Here is an 18068-nt window from a genome sequence, read left to right as displayed (position 1 = left end):
ATGTGGTGTGTCTCAGGAGTGCTGGCTTCAGTTCCTGGCACTGCGAGCATTCTCCTGAATGATTCGGGGCAAGTCACTGAACCCTCTTGGCCTGCTACACCCCTGCCCAACCTGGGGATATTAGCCCTTCTGTTCTCCCATCATGCCTGTCTTGTCTCCTCAGCCAGTTGAAGTCAACAGGCTGGCAACCCATTGAGGACAGTGCAGAAAGTTAGGCATGTGTGAAAATCTTTGCAGGACCAGGGCCTCAGGACGGGGCTGTCTGTGTTTGCTGCATCTATAACAATGGGGCCCCCGATCTCAGCCTGCCCTGGGCTGTAGGGACTGAGATTGCCCCTGGCATGCTGGTATCCTGGAGCCTTTGCCTAGCCCTGGAGAGAAGCTAGGCCAGCTCTGGTTGGTGAAGATGGAGTCTGTGACACAAGTCTATTAGACAGGGAAGGGACATCCCCAGGTCTACAGTCCGTGCATCCAAAGGTAGGGCCTGAGACTATAGCATGTGAAAATACAACTGCTTCTTGTCTCTCTGGCATAAGCAACTTAACCCCCCACCCTGACCAGGGCACAGCCTCCAGTCGTGGGGGTCATTAGAAATTGTTCCTCTCTGCTTTTCCTTATATTTTTGCAGTTAGGCCCTGACCTCATGCATCATCTCCCAGACTGACTGAGCATGCTCCAGCCCAGGGCTGCAGGGGCTGAGCTGATCTTTCCCTGAATGTGCTCCTCCTGATTGCCATGGGATGGTGTGGCTCTGAGCACTAGAACTGAGAGCAGGGAGACTGTCTCCTTGTCTCTGGATGCCCTCCCTGCTGGCACCCATGTGGGAGGTGGGGTATAGGGACAGGGTGAGGGGGCAAGAACAGATAGGACTGGGGCACACTGGGGAGGTGCAGGAGCAGAGGGCTGGTGTAGGGGCAGGAGGAGAGGGAAATAGGGCAGATGGGGAAGGAGCAGAGGGGATGGAGTACACTGGGGTTAGGGACAGAGGGACATGAAGAGGGAGCAGAGGGAGATAGGGCAGACGGGGAGGAAGGAGCACAGGGGTTGGAGTATACTGGGGTTAGGAGCAGAGGGACATGCAGAGGGAGCAGAAGGACATGCAGAGGAAGCGGAGGGAGATAGGGCAGATGGGGAAGGAGCAGAGGGGAGGTGGCACGCTGGGACGGGGAGAGCAGGGACTTGCTGAGGAGTTGGAACACAGGGGCATGCTAGGGGGCATGAGCAGAGGGAACATGGGTGGAATGGGGGGGCAGGAGCAAAGGGGGATGGGGCAGGCTGAGGGTGGAAGGAGTGGGGACATGAGCAGGCTGGGGTGAAGGAGCAGAGTGGGACAGGGTGCAGAAGGAGGAGGAGAGGGGACAGGAGAATATTTCCCTATGTGAAGGAACTCGCCTGGCCATTTTTCCAGGTTGGGTGCTGAACTGTCCAGAGAGCAGCTAGGGCCAGTCATTGGTTTACCCCATCAGCTCTTGGGTAGGAGGCTGTACCCTGTTCTTCCAGTGTGCCCTCCCAGCCTTGTCACTGCCATGCACCCAAATGTCCAAAGGCTCCAGCTGGCTTCAGGATTCCCTTGCTGGGTCCTGCATAAACACAGTAACAGCCTACCCCAGCCCTCGCCGGACAATATCTAAGGACAGCAATAGGGCAGGGATCAGATCATAGAATCATAGAATATCAGGGTTGGAAGGGACCTCAGGAGGTCATCTAGTCCAACCCCCTGCTCAAAGCAGGACCAATTCCCAGTTAAATCATCCCAGCCAGGGCTTTGTCAAGCCTGACCTTAAAAACTTCTAAGGAAGGAGATTCTACCACCTCCCTAGGTAACGCATTCCAGTGTTTCACCACCCTCCTAGTGAAAAAGTTTTTCCTAATATCCAACCTAAACCTCCCCCACTGCAACTTGAGACCATTACTCCTTGTCCTGTCTTCTTCTACCACTGAGAATAGTCTAGAACCATCCTCTTTGGAACCACCTCTCAGGTAGTTGAAAGCAGCTATCAAATCCCCCCTCACTCTTCTCTTCTGCAGACTAAACAATCCCAGTTCCCTCAGCCTCTCCTCATAACTCATGTGTTCCAGACCCCTAATCATTTTTGTTGCCCTTCGCTGGACTCTCTCCAATTTATCCACATCCTTCTTGTAGTGTGGGGCCCAAAACTGGACACAGTACTCCAGATGAGGCCTCACCAATGTTGAATAGAGGGGAACGATCACGTCCCTCGATCTGCTCGCTATGCCCCTACTTATACATCCCAAAATGCCATTGGCCTTCTTGGCAACAAGGGCACACTGCTGACTCATATCCAGCTTCTCGTCCACTGTCACTCCTAGGTCCTTTTCCGCAGAACTGCTGCCTAGCCATTCGGTCCCTAGTCTGTAGCTGTGCATTGGGTTCTTCCGTCCTAAGTGCAGGACCCTGCACTTATCCTTATTGAACCTCATCATATTTCTTTTGGCCCAATCCTCCAATTTGTCTAGGTCCCTCTGTATCCTATCCCTGCCCTCCAGCATATCTACCACTCCTCCTAGTTTAGTATCATCCGCAAATTTGCTGAGAGTGCAAACCACACCATCCTCCAGATCATTTATGATCATTTATGAAGATATTGAACAAAACTGGCCCCAGGACCGACCCCTGGGGCACTCCATTTGACACCGGCTGCCAACTAGACATGGAGCCATTGATTACTACCCGTGCTTCAGGATTGATTCTTTGAGGACCTGCTCCATGATTTTTCCAGGGACTGAGGTGAGGCTGACTGGCCTGTAGTTCCCAGGATCCTCCTTCTTCCCTTTTTTAAAGATTGGCACTACATTAGCCTTTTTCCAGTCATCCGGGACTTCCCCCGTTCGCCACGAGTTTTCAAAGATAATGGCCAATGGCTCTGCAATCACAGCCGCCAATTCCTTTAGCACTCTCGGATGCAACTCGTCCGGCCCCATGGACTTGTGCACGTCCAGCTTTTCTAAATAGTGCCTAACCACCTCTTTCTCCACAGAAGGCTGGCTATCTATTCCCCATGTTGTGATGCCCAGCGCAGCAGTCTGGGAGCTGACCTTGTTCGTGAAGACAGAGGCAAAAAAAGTATTGAGTACATTAGCTTTTTCCACATCCTCTGTCACTAGGTTGCCTCCCTCATTCAGTAAGGGGCCCACACTTTCCTTGGCTTTCTTCTTGTTGCCAACATACCTGAAGAAACCCTTCTTGTTACTCTTGACATCTCTCACTAGCTGCAGCTCCAGGTGCGATTTGGCCCTCCTGATTTCATTCCTACATGCCCGAGCAATATTTTTATACTCTTCCCTGGTCATATGTCCAAACTTCCACTTCTTGTAAGCTTCTTTTTTATGATAAAGATAAAATAAAGATAAAGATAAGATAAAGTGCACAGGCCAGTGAGCGGGGCGGTGAGTGGGGAGACTGGCCCACGGATTGTAGCTGTTGTTTTGAGTGTGATAGAGGTGTGTGTGGGGGGGAAGGTAAGAAGTGAGGGAAGAGTAGTCACAGTGCGTGCTCAGCAGGCTGGCTTTGTGGGCACCATAGCGAAGGTGATCCTGGGCACCTGGAGGAAGAGAAGGCAACAGTTGTTTGGATTTTTTCCAGGCGTTTTCCCTATACTCAGGGGGGCAGCGTGGAGACAGTCCAGAGGGGTCTGAGACTGGGAATGGTGGGGAGTAAATGGGGTGGGGCTGGGCTTACATTACGAAGGCATCTTAACAGTAAAGACAAAATGCTTGTGTTTGATGTGAAGGTGCAGGGGTAGCTAGTGGCTCAAATAGGGGCCTGCTGTGGTCAGAGCCACGAGCGCAGAAGACAAGCTTAGTAGCAGCCTTCTCAATGGAGCTGGGGCTGCAGGAGGGGAGAAGGCCAGGGGAGAGTGTGGGAAGTGATGAGGCCTTGGGTAGAGTCTGGGCTGTGTGGGGGAGAGGAAAGGCCAGATTTAGAGCTGTTGTGATAGGACAAGTGGCAAAGCTTAGAAATAGCCTGAAAAGGAGGGTCTGTTGTGAGGACCAAGTGAAAGATGGCACCCAGGAAGGGGCCTGAAAGCCTAGGGGATGGTGGTGGTGTCCACAGTGGCTGCAGAAGTGGGAGAGGGGAGGGATGGGGGGAAAGGAGGAGCTCAGTTTTGGCCATGTTGGGTTTAAGATGATGACTGGACATCCGTGAAGAGGTGGTGGGTGATTGCTCATCAGCAGAGAGGTAGGTTTGTGCATCATCAGGAGAAAGATGGCATGAAGGCTATTCTTACAGCCAAGTGTACCTAGAGAGGGTAAAGAGGGGGAAGCCAAGGACAGAGCCTTGTGGGACCCCCACAGAAAAGAGAAGGGGAGACGGATGACTCACCTAACGAGACAGGCAAGAGGAGAGGACAGAATCATGAAAGCCAGTGGTGCTGAAAGCCACTCAGAAGCTGAGGAGAATGGAGAAGAGGCCCTGAGACGTGGCCAGGAAGTGAGTGCAGTTTCAGTGGAGTGCAGAGAGCAGTGGCGTATTGGACAGGCTCAGGAAGGGACTCATGGGCAGAGTAGCTATGGAGAGCGAGCAAGCCTGGGGATGAAGGGAGAAGCGAGGCAGGGCAGTGGTCTGATGGAGAGCCTGGGCCAACAGTGGGTTTGTTTCAGGGGGAGTGGGTGGGAGTGGAACCTGATGGGGTGAGAGGTTGAAGAGCGTGAGAGGGGCTGAAGGGAGAGCAGGTGGGAGTCTCTGTCAGTGACAGAGGGGAGTAGGTGCAGGTGGGGCTTGCAGAGGGAACAGGGGTGTGGAGTGAGGAGGGAATGGTAGGGATGGGGTTTGAGGAAGGAATGGGCAGGGCTGGGTTTGCAGAGGGAATGGGATGGGCCTTGAGGAGGAAATGGGAGGGGCAGGGCATGCAGAGGTAACGGGAGGGTGGGGCTTGAGGGCATCTGTGGTCTGTGACCTCTACTGGCTCCCGGTTTAACCAGACGGGGGTTGGGAGCTGGGAGCTTTCTGTGCAAGCTCCTCCAATCTGATCTCTCAGTGTGCTGGAGCCTGAGTTCTTTGACTTTCAGGCTATGCAGCTTCAGGGTTACCAATGACCCCAGGCTTTGGCAGAGGAGGTGGGCTGAGGAGGGAGTTTTACCAGTGGGTTGGGTTGGGTGTGCACTTTGTGTGTGTTCAGACGTAGACTGGTTGATCCTCTGTACACCCCAACAAAGTCAGTGACCACGTTAGGCTTTTAAAGAGGCATTGCAAAGCCCCCAAAGGCCATAGAGGAAACCCAGTACCTTCAGGGTCAGGGGAAAAGTCCTCACCTGAATTGTAAATTAAAAAAAGAAGAGCCAGAGGGCCAAATCCTCAGCTGGTGTAATTGGTGCAGCTTCACTGAAGTCACTGCAGCTCCACCTATTCACATCAGTTGAAGAACTGGCCCAAAGTCTCCATTAAATGCCTACTAGGACCTCACCAGGCCAACCTAATTAATGCAAGAGGTGCTCAGATACTGCAGTGATGGACACCAGTACAAAAGCTAGAGGGGTGTGGATGGGGATAGCTAGCTAGAGTTTATTAGTGAGAAGTTCCTGGGAGCAGTCCCAGGATCTGACTTGTCCATATATTTAGTCCCCATGGTAACCTATTTTAAGAGTATATTAGCACCAAGCACAATATTAACAGAGCTTTTCACTTATGAATCAGGAAATGTGGAAGTTAACTCTGCCCTTCCGTGTGTGTATGGAACATCATGATACAGATTCTGTCTGTCTGTCTAGTTACTTATATGACCCTCATCATTGTAGTATATGAGAACTTATAATACAATCATGTACTACTTCTGAAATAATAGTTTCCTTTCTACGACCTCCCATGTTGCACATCTCTCTTTGTTTTCTTACACCAATTTTATTCTCAGAATGGGCCAGTTTTTCTTTATTGACTTTAGGGTAAACATTTTAAAAGGACCCAAACCACTGAGGATCCTATGTTCCATTTTTGAAAGTGACATAGGTACATAGGACCCTAAGTGTTATTGCAAGTCAATAGGACTAAAATCTCTTAAGTCACTTAGGTGTTCTGGAAAAATTTCCCCTAAACTTTTGAGATGAAAAGGTCCTTTCTTTCTACAGCACTCATGTAATACATATTTTCTCTTGTGCCAGCAGAAGTACTGTCATTAGTCTTCCTTAGGGTGTAGTTCAAGGGATGAGGCCATTAACTATGAAGTTAACAGATTCAAAGTTTGGTGGTTGAATGTATACTAGCAAATGTCTCTATTATTCTGTATTGTAATACTTCATCTATAATAAATAGAGTCACTCGCATTGGACAAAGCCCTCTCCCTGGGTGAAATTCACCCCTAAGGGTAGGCAGCACTTAAGTAGGCGAAGAGTCCAATGAGTTTCTGTGCAGACAAAGGGGTCCATGCTAGCTGCTCCAGATGCAGGATTGAGTCAAATATTCTAGACATTGTACAGATGAAGGATGGGGCACAAGAAGCATCCATAAGCCAGTGACTGAGTGGTAATGTGCGACACACCTCTGCTTAGTTTCATGATTTTAATGCTTTTGGATTTTTTTAGTTTATTGTTTTTTGTCAACTGTTTTGTTAACACTGCTTTCAGGAGAGGGCTGGGGCTTATCTGTCTCTGCTTGCATACTATGGTGATGAGGGCCATATCAGTAGATAGATAGATAGATAGATAGATAGATAGATACAACTCCAGCTTCATGTAGGTTGTTCAGAATTCCCCTGCTTCTTAAGAAGAGTATGGTCTGAGCTATTGCATCTTCTCTTGGATCCAGTGAATGTACCGTCTTGCTCTGTCCAAAACATGCCATCTCACAGAATGTCTGTCCACATTTCCAGCTAACTCAGTCACAGATAATAGATAACAATTAAAAATCAGGGATCAGACATAGAAATAAATGTTTGTGACTGACTGTAATGGGCTGAGCGGCGGGGGGCATAAGTGGGGGAGGGCTGTTAAGAAACTTCTTCACTGCAGTTCCTGTTGCTCAGGTTAGCAAAAGGAACTTCCTCTGACATCCGGGCAGCAGGCAGGAGCATCTGTGCCTAAGGGCTTGGGGTGTGTTGCGGGGGAAGGGAGGAAGGAAATCTGGAACCCATAAGCTCCACTGATGTTTGCATTACCTTGCACTGTTGTATTGGTCTGTGCTTGGCCCCTCCCCCAGCCCTCCCTGCCCTATCAGCAAAGGACATCCACAAAATTATTCAAATGTCCCTCCTCTCCTTAGCCCTCCCCCCCCCCAAACAAAAAAACCCAAAAAACCACCCAGCTCCTTGAAGGTTGGGGAGGCTCCGAGCCTTGAGGAAGTTTGGGAAGTCTGGCCAGTGGACACGTCAGGGCTGCATTCCCTGAGCTGGCTTTGTCTGCTTTCCAGGCTGCCTCTCCAGATGCACTGTGGCCTTTGCAGGCCCTCCATCCTGTGAGGTCCAAGGCCCCAGTGCCTGCCAGGTGGGAGAGACTCCTGGACTGAAGGGGATCAGTTCTGAGAAGATGAAAGAGGAAAGCATGTGCCAGGACTCCCCCGAAGGCAGCCTGGTCACTAGTGAGGAGGAGGGCGAACGGCTTCACAAGAAATGCCTCCGCAAGCGCAGCCAGCTGGGCAAGCCCCTGGAGGATTGTGGCTCGCATTCTCCGCAGGGCAAGCGCAGCAAGCGCAGCCCCGTTCCCCAGTCCTTCGAGGACGTGCACACTCAGCGGGTGATCGCCAATGTACGGGAGAGGCAGCGCACCCAGTCACTCAACGATGCCTTTGCCGAGTTGCGGAAGATCATCCCCACGCTGCCCTCCGACAAGCTCAGCAAGATCCAGACCCTCAAGCTGGCCACTCGCTACATAGACTTCTTGTACCAGGTGCTGCAGAGTGATGAGCTGGACCACAAGATCACCAGCTGCAACTACCTGGCCCATGAGAGGCTCAGCTACGCCTTCTCTGTCTGGAGGATGGAAGGGGCTTGGTCCATGTCAGCATCTCACTGAGCCTGCAGGATCCAGCCAACAGGTATGTATAGCAAGCTTCCTGCTGCCCAGCTCCACTGAGGGCATTGTCTTTGCATCCCTCCCTCCTGCCTTCTCCGGGCACCTCCCCAGCTGTATTTGTAGCTTCTCCAGGGAAAATAAATGTCATCTCTCCCCCCACCCCGCCACGTGCAGTGTTTTTGAACAAACCCCAGACATGCGACAAGCCCGGTGCTCAGGCGAGGTAGCTGACCCCCAAGTTAACAGGATAGCTTTCATTGCCAAGCCACCACACACGTTAATGGGACCTTGGAGGGATCTGAGCAGCAGAGCCCTAGAGAGACTGATTTAATTTACCAGCAACAATGTGGGGTTGTTTCTAAGGGCCAGTTAATGAAAGGTTTAAAACAAGGGTTTAAAATCAGATTTATCTTTTGATTGTGGCCCAAGAGTGTGGTTTAAATCAGGAGCAGCTCTACTGAAATCAATACACCAGTGTAAGAGAGAGCCGAATCAGGCCCAGCTACTGCACTGATCACCTCAATGCAAAATTCTTGTAAGATGCAGTGCCTGATTCTGATCTCATTGCACTGGTGTAAATCAGGGAAGAGGCTGCCCTGTTACTCTCCTGGAGCACTGTTTAAAAGGGTAGAGAACAGTAACCTCCTCTGATCTGATGGGAGCTCAGCCCAGCTGTAGTATGCCAGGAATTAGGTACTCCAGGGAGGATGCGGGAGACACGGAGTTTCACGCACATATTGCTGCAAACATTGCACTGAGTCTGGATATTATATGCATTCCAGCCTCATGCAAATGCCATCCAAGCATTCTCTGGGCTTCAGGCTCTGCCACTGGCTCTGCTCCTCTCAGTCACTGACAAAGGAAAGAAAAGACCTATCAGTGGTTTTCTTATTTCTGGCAGCCAGGAGCTGCTGCAGGGGCAGAGAGAGTCCCGTGAAATGGGCAAAGGGATGTGGGGAGGCCAGGGCAAGGGAGGGTGACAGCACAGCATCCACAGACCCATCCCAACCCCTTGCCATCCCTGGACATCCGAGGTAACTGAGAAATAGTAATAATAATTAAAGCCAACTTCTGGACTTCCTCAGGCAAAGCTCCAACTGCAGTTGTCTGGGAAGGGCAGCAGCAGTCATCTCCTAGGATATAAACACAGGGCCATGGGCATTGCCAGACTAGATTCAACCCAAAGTCCATCTAGCCCAGTGTCCTGACTCTGATGTGCCCAGCACCAGATGCTGCTGAGGAAGGTGTAAGAATCCTGCAGTAGCAGATGTGGTCTCTAATAATTAGCTATCGGCTGAAGCCCCAAAGCCCTTTCCAGATGCTGGGTAGCATTAATGACAGGAGCTCTGGACATTCTCATTATCCATAGAAATGACCGGTCCCTTTTTCCAATCCCCCAAATGGATGCGCATCCAGCTCACTGCAGTTCTACGTCCTGCTCTGGGTGCCATAAAGCCACCTTCCTGCTCCATCCCCGTGGATCGGCCCAGGTCCTCTTTCCTGGACTCCCGCCCTCATTGCTGTGGCCCTCATGCTGGGATCAATATGTCTGGCTTTCCTTGGATACGGACAGACTAGAGAGTGGAACACCTAGTTAATCAACAACTGGCCGCTCTGGCTTGTGTCAGTCTGGATCCTATGGCACACACTGGTATAGGCTGAGGCTAAGCTTAGGAGGAACATGTCAGTGTTATTTCTGCTCACCCTGGGAGATGCAATCAAACTTCCTCAACATGCAAAAGACCCTTCTCCTTTGATTTTTATTTCTAGATATTAATTCTTTTATTAGAACCCGATCCTGCATGTTTCCTTACTCAAATACATGTCTTGAGGGCCGGATTCCCCTCTCAATGTGCCACTTTCAATCAGGAGTAAATCCATTGAATTTAATGGAGTAGTTAGCTCAGAATCAGACCCATAAAGGTGAGTGTGGGCGGGATCAGGCTCTTCACTGGTTTCAATTTAAATATGAAGCTACAGACCCTTTTTATTAAACAAACATCAAGGTATCAGATCCGCATAACGGAAGCTGTGCCTGCTCCAGTGTGTATGAAACCCCAACCCCTGTCAAGCAATTATCCTTCCTCAGACAACAGGCTTTGTACACGGAGTGATCTAAAATGTGAGGTGAAAGGGAAGAGCTCAGTTCTGGAGGGACTAGCAGGGAGCTGGGAGTATGACCTCTGCTTAATGGCCCATGGCTTGCTCACCCTCTTGGCTATGCCAGGAGATGGGGAAGCCTGACGCCCAAAGCTCCTTTCTCTCTTGACCCACTGGAAGGTCAAGTCCTGTGTCGTTCTCCCGCACCCCACATTGTCAGTTTCATCTGATGCTGGACTGGGCTCCCCAAAGGTAGGAGTTGGAGCCAGAGTTTTACTTTCCCAGGTGATTCCTGGGAAGGGGCATCAGTAATCTAAGGTTTATGCAGCAGTGACCGGAACTCTCTGGCGTTCCATAAAGCACCCTTCTGACCGTTTATCGCTGCACCTGCTGGGTTCTCAGTCATTGCTACTGCGACCATTCATTACTTAATGGCTTTGGCTGTTAGGGTCATAATTTCAAAGGTCTTTAGGTGCCCAAAGAAGCCGATTGGCAACTTGTGGGCTCTACAAAAACATCTAAGCAGGTTTGCTGCTGAACTCCCATTAAAATCAATTTTGGGGCCCAACTTGAGACACCATTCAGAGTTACTGAGCACCACGGCTCCTCACGGCCTCAACTGGAGGTGCCAGTCACTCTGCAAATCATCAGGGCCAAGCAGCTCAGAAACTGCACCTGAAGTGTGGCCTTTGGCACCCCATTTAAACTGCTCTTTTTGAAACCCTGGGGCGAGGTGTCTCATAATGGGCACCTGTGAAAACTTGGCACCAAGAGTCACAGGCCACTTCTGAACATTTATTATTTAATTGAGTTTTTGTTGGTCTGTTCCAGTGTGATGCCCAAAAGCTCGCTGCTCCCTTTTGCTGATGAAATCCCCTGAGCTCCAGCCCTGACCTCAATCACTGCCAGTCTCTGCGTTGTACTTGCCCAGTGTCTGGGAGCTGCTTGGCTCCATTTCTGTAGGACCCTCCGTTGTTTGCTCTGGGTAGCAGTGCAGTTGGAGGGATTACAATGGGGATTTATCACCCCTCCCATGCATTGGGGTCTTGCAAATCATCACAGCGCTGGATTTGCTCTTAGTCCTGCGCCAGTTCCTTCCACCGCAGTAGGGTCATGGCTTCACTGCCTGCTCAGGCAGCAGATGCAATCACTGTTGGGCTTTGAATCAGGATTTGCGGAACGAGAAACCTCCTTAGGTCACACACTGTAAAGAAACCATTGTTGTAAAATCTAAACAGACCAAACAAGAAGTTAAAAGTATTTTCAGGCTTTATGTGTACCCCCAGCCCCTGCTCTGAGCCGTTCACTCACACATGCGTGCGCACACACACACCCTGGCACCTGCCCTTCACCTCAGACCAATTTTTGTTATTTTACAGTGGTGTTTCCCTGCTGTTTAAAGATGTTTGTCTCTGTCATGTCACTGTGATGCACTCAAACAACCGGGGAAGCATGGGAACAGCCTGCCTCTGCACAGAATGCCGCTAAATGGACATGGTAAACAAGCTGAAAACCAGAGTTTTTTTTGCCTCTTCTGCCTGTCATTGTGAGCTGTGGGTGCCCACGCAAATACAGTGGGTGAAATACAGTCAGATGGCAGGATGTGGCTTTTAAGATGACCATGTTTCTTTAAGTGTCCTTTATAGGGTCTTTAACTATTAGGCCTAATTAGCACTGATTTCCTGTGCAATCCCAGTAAAGTCAGTGCTAACGTAACACCAGGGTGAGGATGGTCCAGCAGTAAGTGTGGCTGCTGGAGGCAGCCGTTTAAACAGACAGAGAAATCAGAAGGCAAGTTTTGTTCCTATGAAGTTAATACGGACAGATCTGTTATTGCTCCTACTGAACAGTGTAGCAGAACATTTATTAGTGGTGTTGGGTTCACAGAAAGCTAACTCAGTCTCAGTCATCTACGGCTTGAGCGAAAGGCCATTGGAGTCAATGCAAAGACACTCTATGACTGCACTGGGCTTTGGATCAAGCTGCTAGTGCCCTGCGTGCTTTGGATTGTCTCTAGAGATGGAGTGCTTTCCCATGCTGTGTGCCTCAGTGGGAATCTGAGAATGAAAGTCCCTGGCATCAATGGCCACTTTTTGCAAATGCTGAGCCACGTGTCAGTGTGAATGTGGGTGTCAGGCTTGCTAAGATGTGCAAGTCTGCATCTGTTTCTGTGACTGCGTGTGCATGTAATTAAGTTAGTCTGTGTTTGGCAGGGGTTTCGTTCCTATGATAAACCAATGAGTGAAAGCCCCTTCAGTGAAATAACTCTTGTAAATATCCCCCCAGTCCTGTAAGTACAGACAATTGGTGTCCTTAATAGTCTTGTTTCATATTCAGCCCAGATGGCTCCAAAATGCTTGCTAGAAACCCTGGTCTTTTTGTGATACGCTAGTCTCCAAAATGGATGAGTGTTTGTACTGTGCATTCCTGCCACAATGATACCAACTGACAGCTCCAAGTTAGGCAGGGAAATAATGGGCAGTGGAACTTGCAAGGTAGAGGGCAAAAGGAAGAAGCAGCAGCACTCAGAGAAATGCTCTTTAGTTACAAAGGCTGTATCTATCTCGCCAGTCAGTTAGTGAATGCAGCGTTTGCAATGGGGCTGTCATTTCAAAATGCAAAGCAGCTAATGCCTACTGAGTTTGCAGCATACTTGTCTCCATTGGAACCTTGCCTATTAAATATCAAAGGCCGCTGGAACAGCTGAGTGTGCATATATCCTTGTGAAGCAGGAGACATCACTGAGGGGGAGGAGGGAAGGGAGGGAGCCCCTGGGCAAGAAAAGTTAATGTTTGAAATCCACCGAGCACACAATTTTCAGGAAAAAAAATACAATGTTGAGCACATTAAAACTGATGCCTTGTTCCTTTTCCTGATGAATGGGGAGAAAATGAGGCTATAATTTAAAATCTCCAGGGAAAAAATTTCTGGAGCTGTTAAGGGTGATATTATTTGACTGACTTTAAATAGGCTCCCTGGATTCACTGTATTTTTACAATGCCCTTACACAGTTCTCCACTCTGAAAAGCCTCTGATGGAATTCAGCACTTGCCTTTTGAGGACTGGTGCCCTTGATCAGAGTCCACTCTGTAGGATAGTTATTTCCTTTCCCCCTGTTTTATAACTAGGTCCTACAACATAATGCTAAAGCATCAGGCAACAAAGGGGAAGGTAAGCTCAGCCTAATTCATAGAATCATAGAATCATAGAATATCAGGGTTGGAAGGGACCTCAGGAGGTCATCTAGTCCAACCCCCTGCTCAAAGCAGGACCAATCCCCAACTAAATCGTCCCAGCCAGGGCTTTGTCAAGCCTGACCTTAAAAACTTCTAAGGACGGAGATTCTGCCACCTCCCTAGGTAACGCATTTCAGTGTTTCACAACCCTCCTAGTGAAAAAGTTTTTCCTAATATCCAACCTAAACCTCCCCCACTGCAACTTGAATTGTTACGAAAGGCTTCCTCCTCCAGATCCACGCCTGTTTGGGCAGCCAATCTGGGACAATGTCATGGACTCAGGAAAAGGCAGCGAGATCCTGCCAATGAAAATCGTGCTATGGATCACGGAAAAGGAATCCTGTCTGATTGGTCTGGTTGGGTACATCAAAATTATAATAGAAAGAAAAAGAAAGAAAGAAAGAAAGAAAGAAAGAAAGAAAGAAAGAAAGAAAGAAAGAAAGAAAGGGGGGTGGGATAGCTCAGTGGTTTGAGCATTGGCCTGCTAAACCCAGGGATCTGGGACAAAAATTGGGGATTGGTCCAGATGACCTCCTGAGGTCCCTTCTAACCCTGAGATTCTATGAAAGAAAGGTAGGTCTGTGGCAACAGTGTAATGCTATTCAGGGGTAATCCATCAGGGTTACACTGCTGGAAGTGAGAGCCCCTCATACCCTTTGTTCTAAAGTATGAAAGTTAAATTCTCCACATGCTCTTCCCCATGTGAGAGGTGGCATCTGGTATGGGGTTAATTGGGCAGCCACAGGGGAAGAGAAGTGGAAAGTCCAGCTGGGACTCTAGTGTCATGCCTGTGTTGTTTTCAGTTCTGTCCTACCATTCGGCTTTAAAGCGACAAAAAGGGTTCTCTCTTCTGTAACTTCCCCAGCTGTGCTGGGTGTTTATGTGACTCTGCAGGCCCAGACTGGCTTGGCCTGGCTCCTACGGAGGATTCTGCTAAGCCCCCATTGCCCCAGAGGATCCATGAACATATCCACCCAGGAAGCTTACTTTCACTTGTGCTTCAAATTCCAAGTGAGGAAAAAAATGCCTTGCCTTTCCCTGTGGCTGGGGAATTTTTCTTTGCATGGCTCTAACCTTCACTGACAGTCATACATTAATAAGGGCCTTTTCCTCTGGCTGGGCCAAAGCAGAACTCTCCAGGCAGGCAAGCAGTGTCCTGTGGGTCCAGACCTGTCTGTCCACCTTGCTGTTTTTACAAGGCTGCCCATCACCACGGCGCTGCATTTCTCTGCACTTTTAACAAGCTCACTAGGCCACAGGAGGTAGCAGAGAGGGGTCTGCTGACAGCAGATTCCTTCTGTACCAAAGTTTCACTCTTATTGCTGCAGAAATATTAGAACAGAATTTCTTTGTGTTCTGTTCTACGTCTTTGCTTTCTACAGTGCGGGCTCTGTAGGGTGTATGTTAAATATAGAATCATAGGACTGGAAGGGACCTTGAGAGGTCATCTAGTCCAGTGCTACTCAAAGTGGTGGTCCACGGACCGGTGCCGGTCCGCGAGCCGTCGGCTGCCGGTCTGCGTGCATTGGGAAAAAATATTGCCGGTCCCCCACATCAGATAGCTTGAGAAGCGCTGGCCTTGTCGACTCATGGCAGGACTAAGTATTATCTAAATATATCAAGGTGTAGAGCCTTGACTGCTGTTAATTATCAGTGCTTCCTTGACTTCAGTGGAGCTATGACAATTTACACGAGCTGTTGTTTTCCTCAGTTGGCTGTGCTGGGTCCAGACCTGGGTCGGCGCCTGTGCAGTGCTCTTCACTACCTGGCTCCATTTTCTTTCTGCCCTTGGGTTTTGCAACTGCATGTGTAATCCGATTCATGGGCAACTTCAGCCTGAGCATTGCCCAGGTCCGTTGAGTGGCTGGCAGCATCAACCCAGGCAGCACTAGCCAACCCAAGGCTTAGGTGCATGCTTGGAACAGATTGCCTGTCTCGAAGCTGTCTCCTATCATTTGGGCCGTAAGAAACCATCACTGTGGGCAAATTTTCCTGTCTGGGGCCCCAGCTGGGGTTTTCAGCAGAGCATCCAGCACCGGGCATCAGAGATACCTCAGCTGCTTTGTGACCCATGGGAGATGGAAGGAGAGTTGGGGAAGGGGCAATGGGTTTAGTGACAGGAAGGCTCTCCTAACTGGCGATGGCTTCCTCCCTTGACAAGTGGGGTGGCCCCTTGCTCTCACCTTAGCCTGCTCAGTTCGGTGGGCAGTGGTGTGTGGCTACAGCTGCATCTGCCTCTCTGTCCCAAGCTGGGTCCTCGCAGGGCACGTGTACCTTGAAAGAAAAGACCTACAGCATGGCCCCTGCTGTGTCTCTAGGTCTATGGGTGCTGTGATTGCAGTAGCCCTAGCACCTAGGCATAGCCCAGCACCGACACCAACCCCTGACTGGACCAGCAGCGGGGCCCCAGGAGGGAAACCAACATACCAAGGGTTTCCAGCATGGCTGCTGGGCTGCTTTAGACCATCTGACTGGACAAAAGGCTTGGGGGAATGCTCCCACAATGGGGGGATTCAGTGACTGTTGGAGCAGCTCAAGCGGCTCCTGTGTCCTGGTGGGTAGAGGAGAGCAGGGGAGAGCCCTGAAGCCTTGTGGGGCATTTCTGCGGTGTTCATGCTTTCTCTCTGCCCCTCCTGAGTGTTGCTTCCTGCCCCCTTCCTGACGTACACAGGTACACCCCCTCATCCCCATCCCCATGCTGCATGGCCAGTGACCAGCCAAGTACCCTGCAAAGCACCACGTAGGAATGGCTCTGTGTCCAGAGTTGGGGAGCAGCCAAGTTCTTAGAAGCCACTGGAGTCTCCACCACATTCCCTCTGATCCTCAGGGTCCTCGGCAGAGGGAGCCAACCCCAGCGTCCCTGCTAGGAAAACCCAGCAGAGTCACCTACAAGCTGGAGCCAATTTCTCTCCCCTAGGGAGTGGATCTGACTTCAGCCAAGTGTGGGGGTGCGTGTGTCCCCTCATTCTGGCCCCTACACTTCATTCCCATCCTCTTGATGGATTATAAATACACAGCCAACAGGGATCAAAGGGATCTGGGCCTGAGAGAACGAGCTCTTCTGGGAGGCACCAGGGAGCTCTGAGCTGGGACAATTCATTTGATATTGCATCATTTTTTCCATTTGGGTAAGAGGTACCAGGGAGGCAGGGCACATCCCAAGTTGTGTGAGGGAGGGGAATAAGGAGTACTCATTGCACTGCATATGTGCATGTGTGGATTCATAGATTCTAAGGCCAGAAGGGATCATTGTGATCATCTAGTCTGACTTGCTATTCACACAGGCCAGAGACCTGTCCCCAAATAATCCCTAGAGCAGCTTTTAGAAACACTTCCAATTTGGATTTCAAAATTTTTCAGTGATGGAGAATCTACCATGATCCTTGATAAGTTGTTCCAATGGTTAATTACTCTCGCCGTTAAAAATGTACGCCTTATTTCCAGTCTGAATTTGTCTGCCTTCAACTTCCAGTCACTGGATCACGTTAGATTGAAGAGCCCATTAACAAATATTTGTTCTCCATGTAGATACGTACTGTAGAACTAATTAAATCACCCCCTAACCTTCTCTTTGTCAAGCGAAATAGATTGAGCTCTTTGAGTCTATCATTATAAGGCAGGTTTTCTAATCCTTTAATCATTCGCATGGCTCTTCTCTGAACCCTCCAATTCATCAACATCCTTCCTGAATTTTGGTACCAGAACAGGACACAATCTTCCCGAAGTGCCAGTGCCAAATACAGAGGTAAAATAACCGGTCTACTTTTATTCGAGTTTCCATTGTTTATGCATCCCAGGATCACATTAGTTCTTCTGGCCACAGCGTCACACTGGGGGCTCATGTTCAGCTGATTATCCACCATCCAAAAAATTTTCAGAGTCACTGCTTCCCAGGATAGAGTCCTCCATCTTATAAATACAGCCTGCATTCTTTGGACCCAGATGCATACATTTACATTTAGCCATATTGAAACACATATTGTTTGCAAGTGCCCTATTTACCAAGAGATCTAGATCAGTGACCTGTCCTCTTCATTATTTACCACTCCCCAAATTTTTGTGTCATCTGCAAACGTTATTAGTGATGGTTTTATGTTTTCTTCCAGCTCATTGATAAAAAATGTTCAATAGCTTAGGGCCATAACCAATTTCTGCAGGACTTTGTTGGAACCGTATCCACTTGAAGATCCCCCATTTACAATTACTTGTTGAGACCTATCTGTTAGTCAGTTTTTATCCATTTAATGTGGGTCATGTTAATTTTATAGCTTTCTAGGTTTTTAATCCAAACATTGTGCGGTACCAAGTCAAATGCCTTATGGAATTCTAAGTATATTACGACAACACTAGTACCGTTATCAACTAAACTTGTAATTTCATCAAAGAAAGGTATCAAATTAGCTTGATGGGATCTATTTATGTGAGGCAAAAATTTGGGGTTTGTCAGTACCTTTTCCCAGCTCCACTTTTGAGGAGCATGCTGATTAGTAACCAATCATAGCCAATAATTAATAACAATTGTCATTTCTACAGCCCCTTCCCCTCAAAGCACTTTGCAAACACTCGGGAATGAGGCCTCTGGATACATTGTCCAAAAAATGTGACCCAGCTCTAGCTGTGCGTTCCACAGTGCCTGTCCAACTCCTGGGGGAAAGGGGGTTCTTCCTTCTGCGCTCATGAGCAAAGTGCTTTGAGTTCTCTGAGTAGAAGGGGCTGTAGAAATGCAAAGTGATCCTAGTGATGGAAAGTTCCATTGCTCTGGTGCAGCAG

At 49.2% G+C, this 18068-nt stretch overlaps 1 protein-coding gene and 1 long non-coding RNA gene across 2 annotated transcripts in view; one reads left to right on the top strand and one right to left on the bottom strand.

Annotated features, from left to right (window-relative positions):
- The first annotated feature begins 7461 nt into the window (after nt 1–7461).
- LOC125629134 (twist-related protein 2-like) lies at nt 7462–7962 on the top strand. Its single transcript, XM_048834440.1, has one exon. The coding sequence runs from the start codon at nt 7477–7479 to the stop codon at nt 7960–7962; it is 486 nt and encodes a 161-aa protein (XP_048690397.1). The 5' UTR covers nt 7462–7476.
- Nucleotides 7963–10844: 2882 nt separating this feature from the next.
- LOC142069720 (uncharacterized) overlaps nt 10845–18068 on the bottom strand; it is a 45145-nt gene continuing 37921 nt past the window's right edge. Inside the window, exon 4 of the long non-coding RNA XR_012665657.1 lies at nt 10845–11266. This is a non-coding gene — a long non-coding RNA (uncharacterized LOC142069720). The remainder of the gene's footprint in view (nt 11267–18068) is intronic.

This window comes from Caretta caretta, chromosome 20, assembly GCF_965140235.1.
Source record: "Caretta caretta isolate rCarCar2 chromosome 20, rCarCar1.hap1, whole genome shotgun sequence".
NCBI classification, from domain to species: Eukaryota; Metazoa; Chordata; order Testudines; family Cheloniidae; genus Caretta; species Caretta caretta.
Note: the sequence above shows the minus strand (reverse complement) of the source record. Positions and strands in the feature narration are given on the sequence as shown.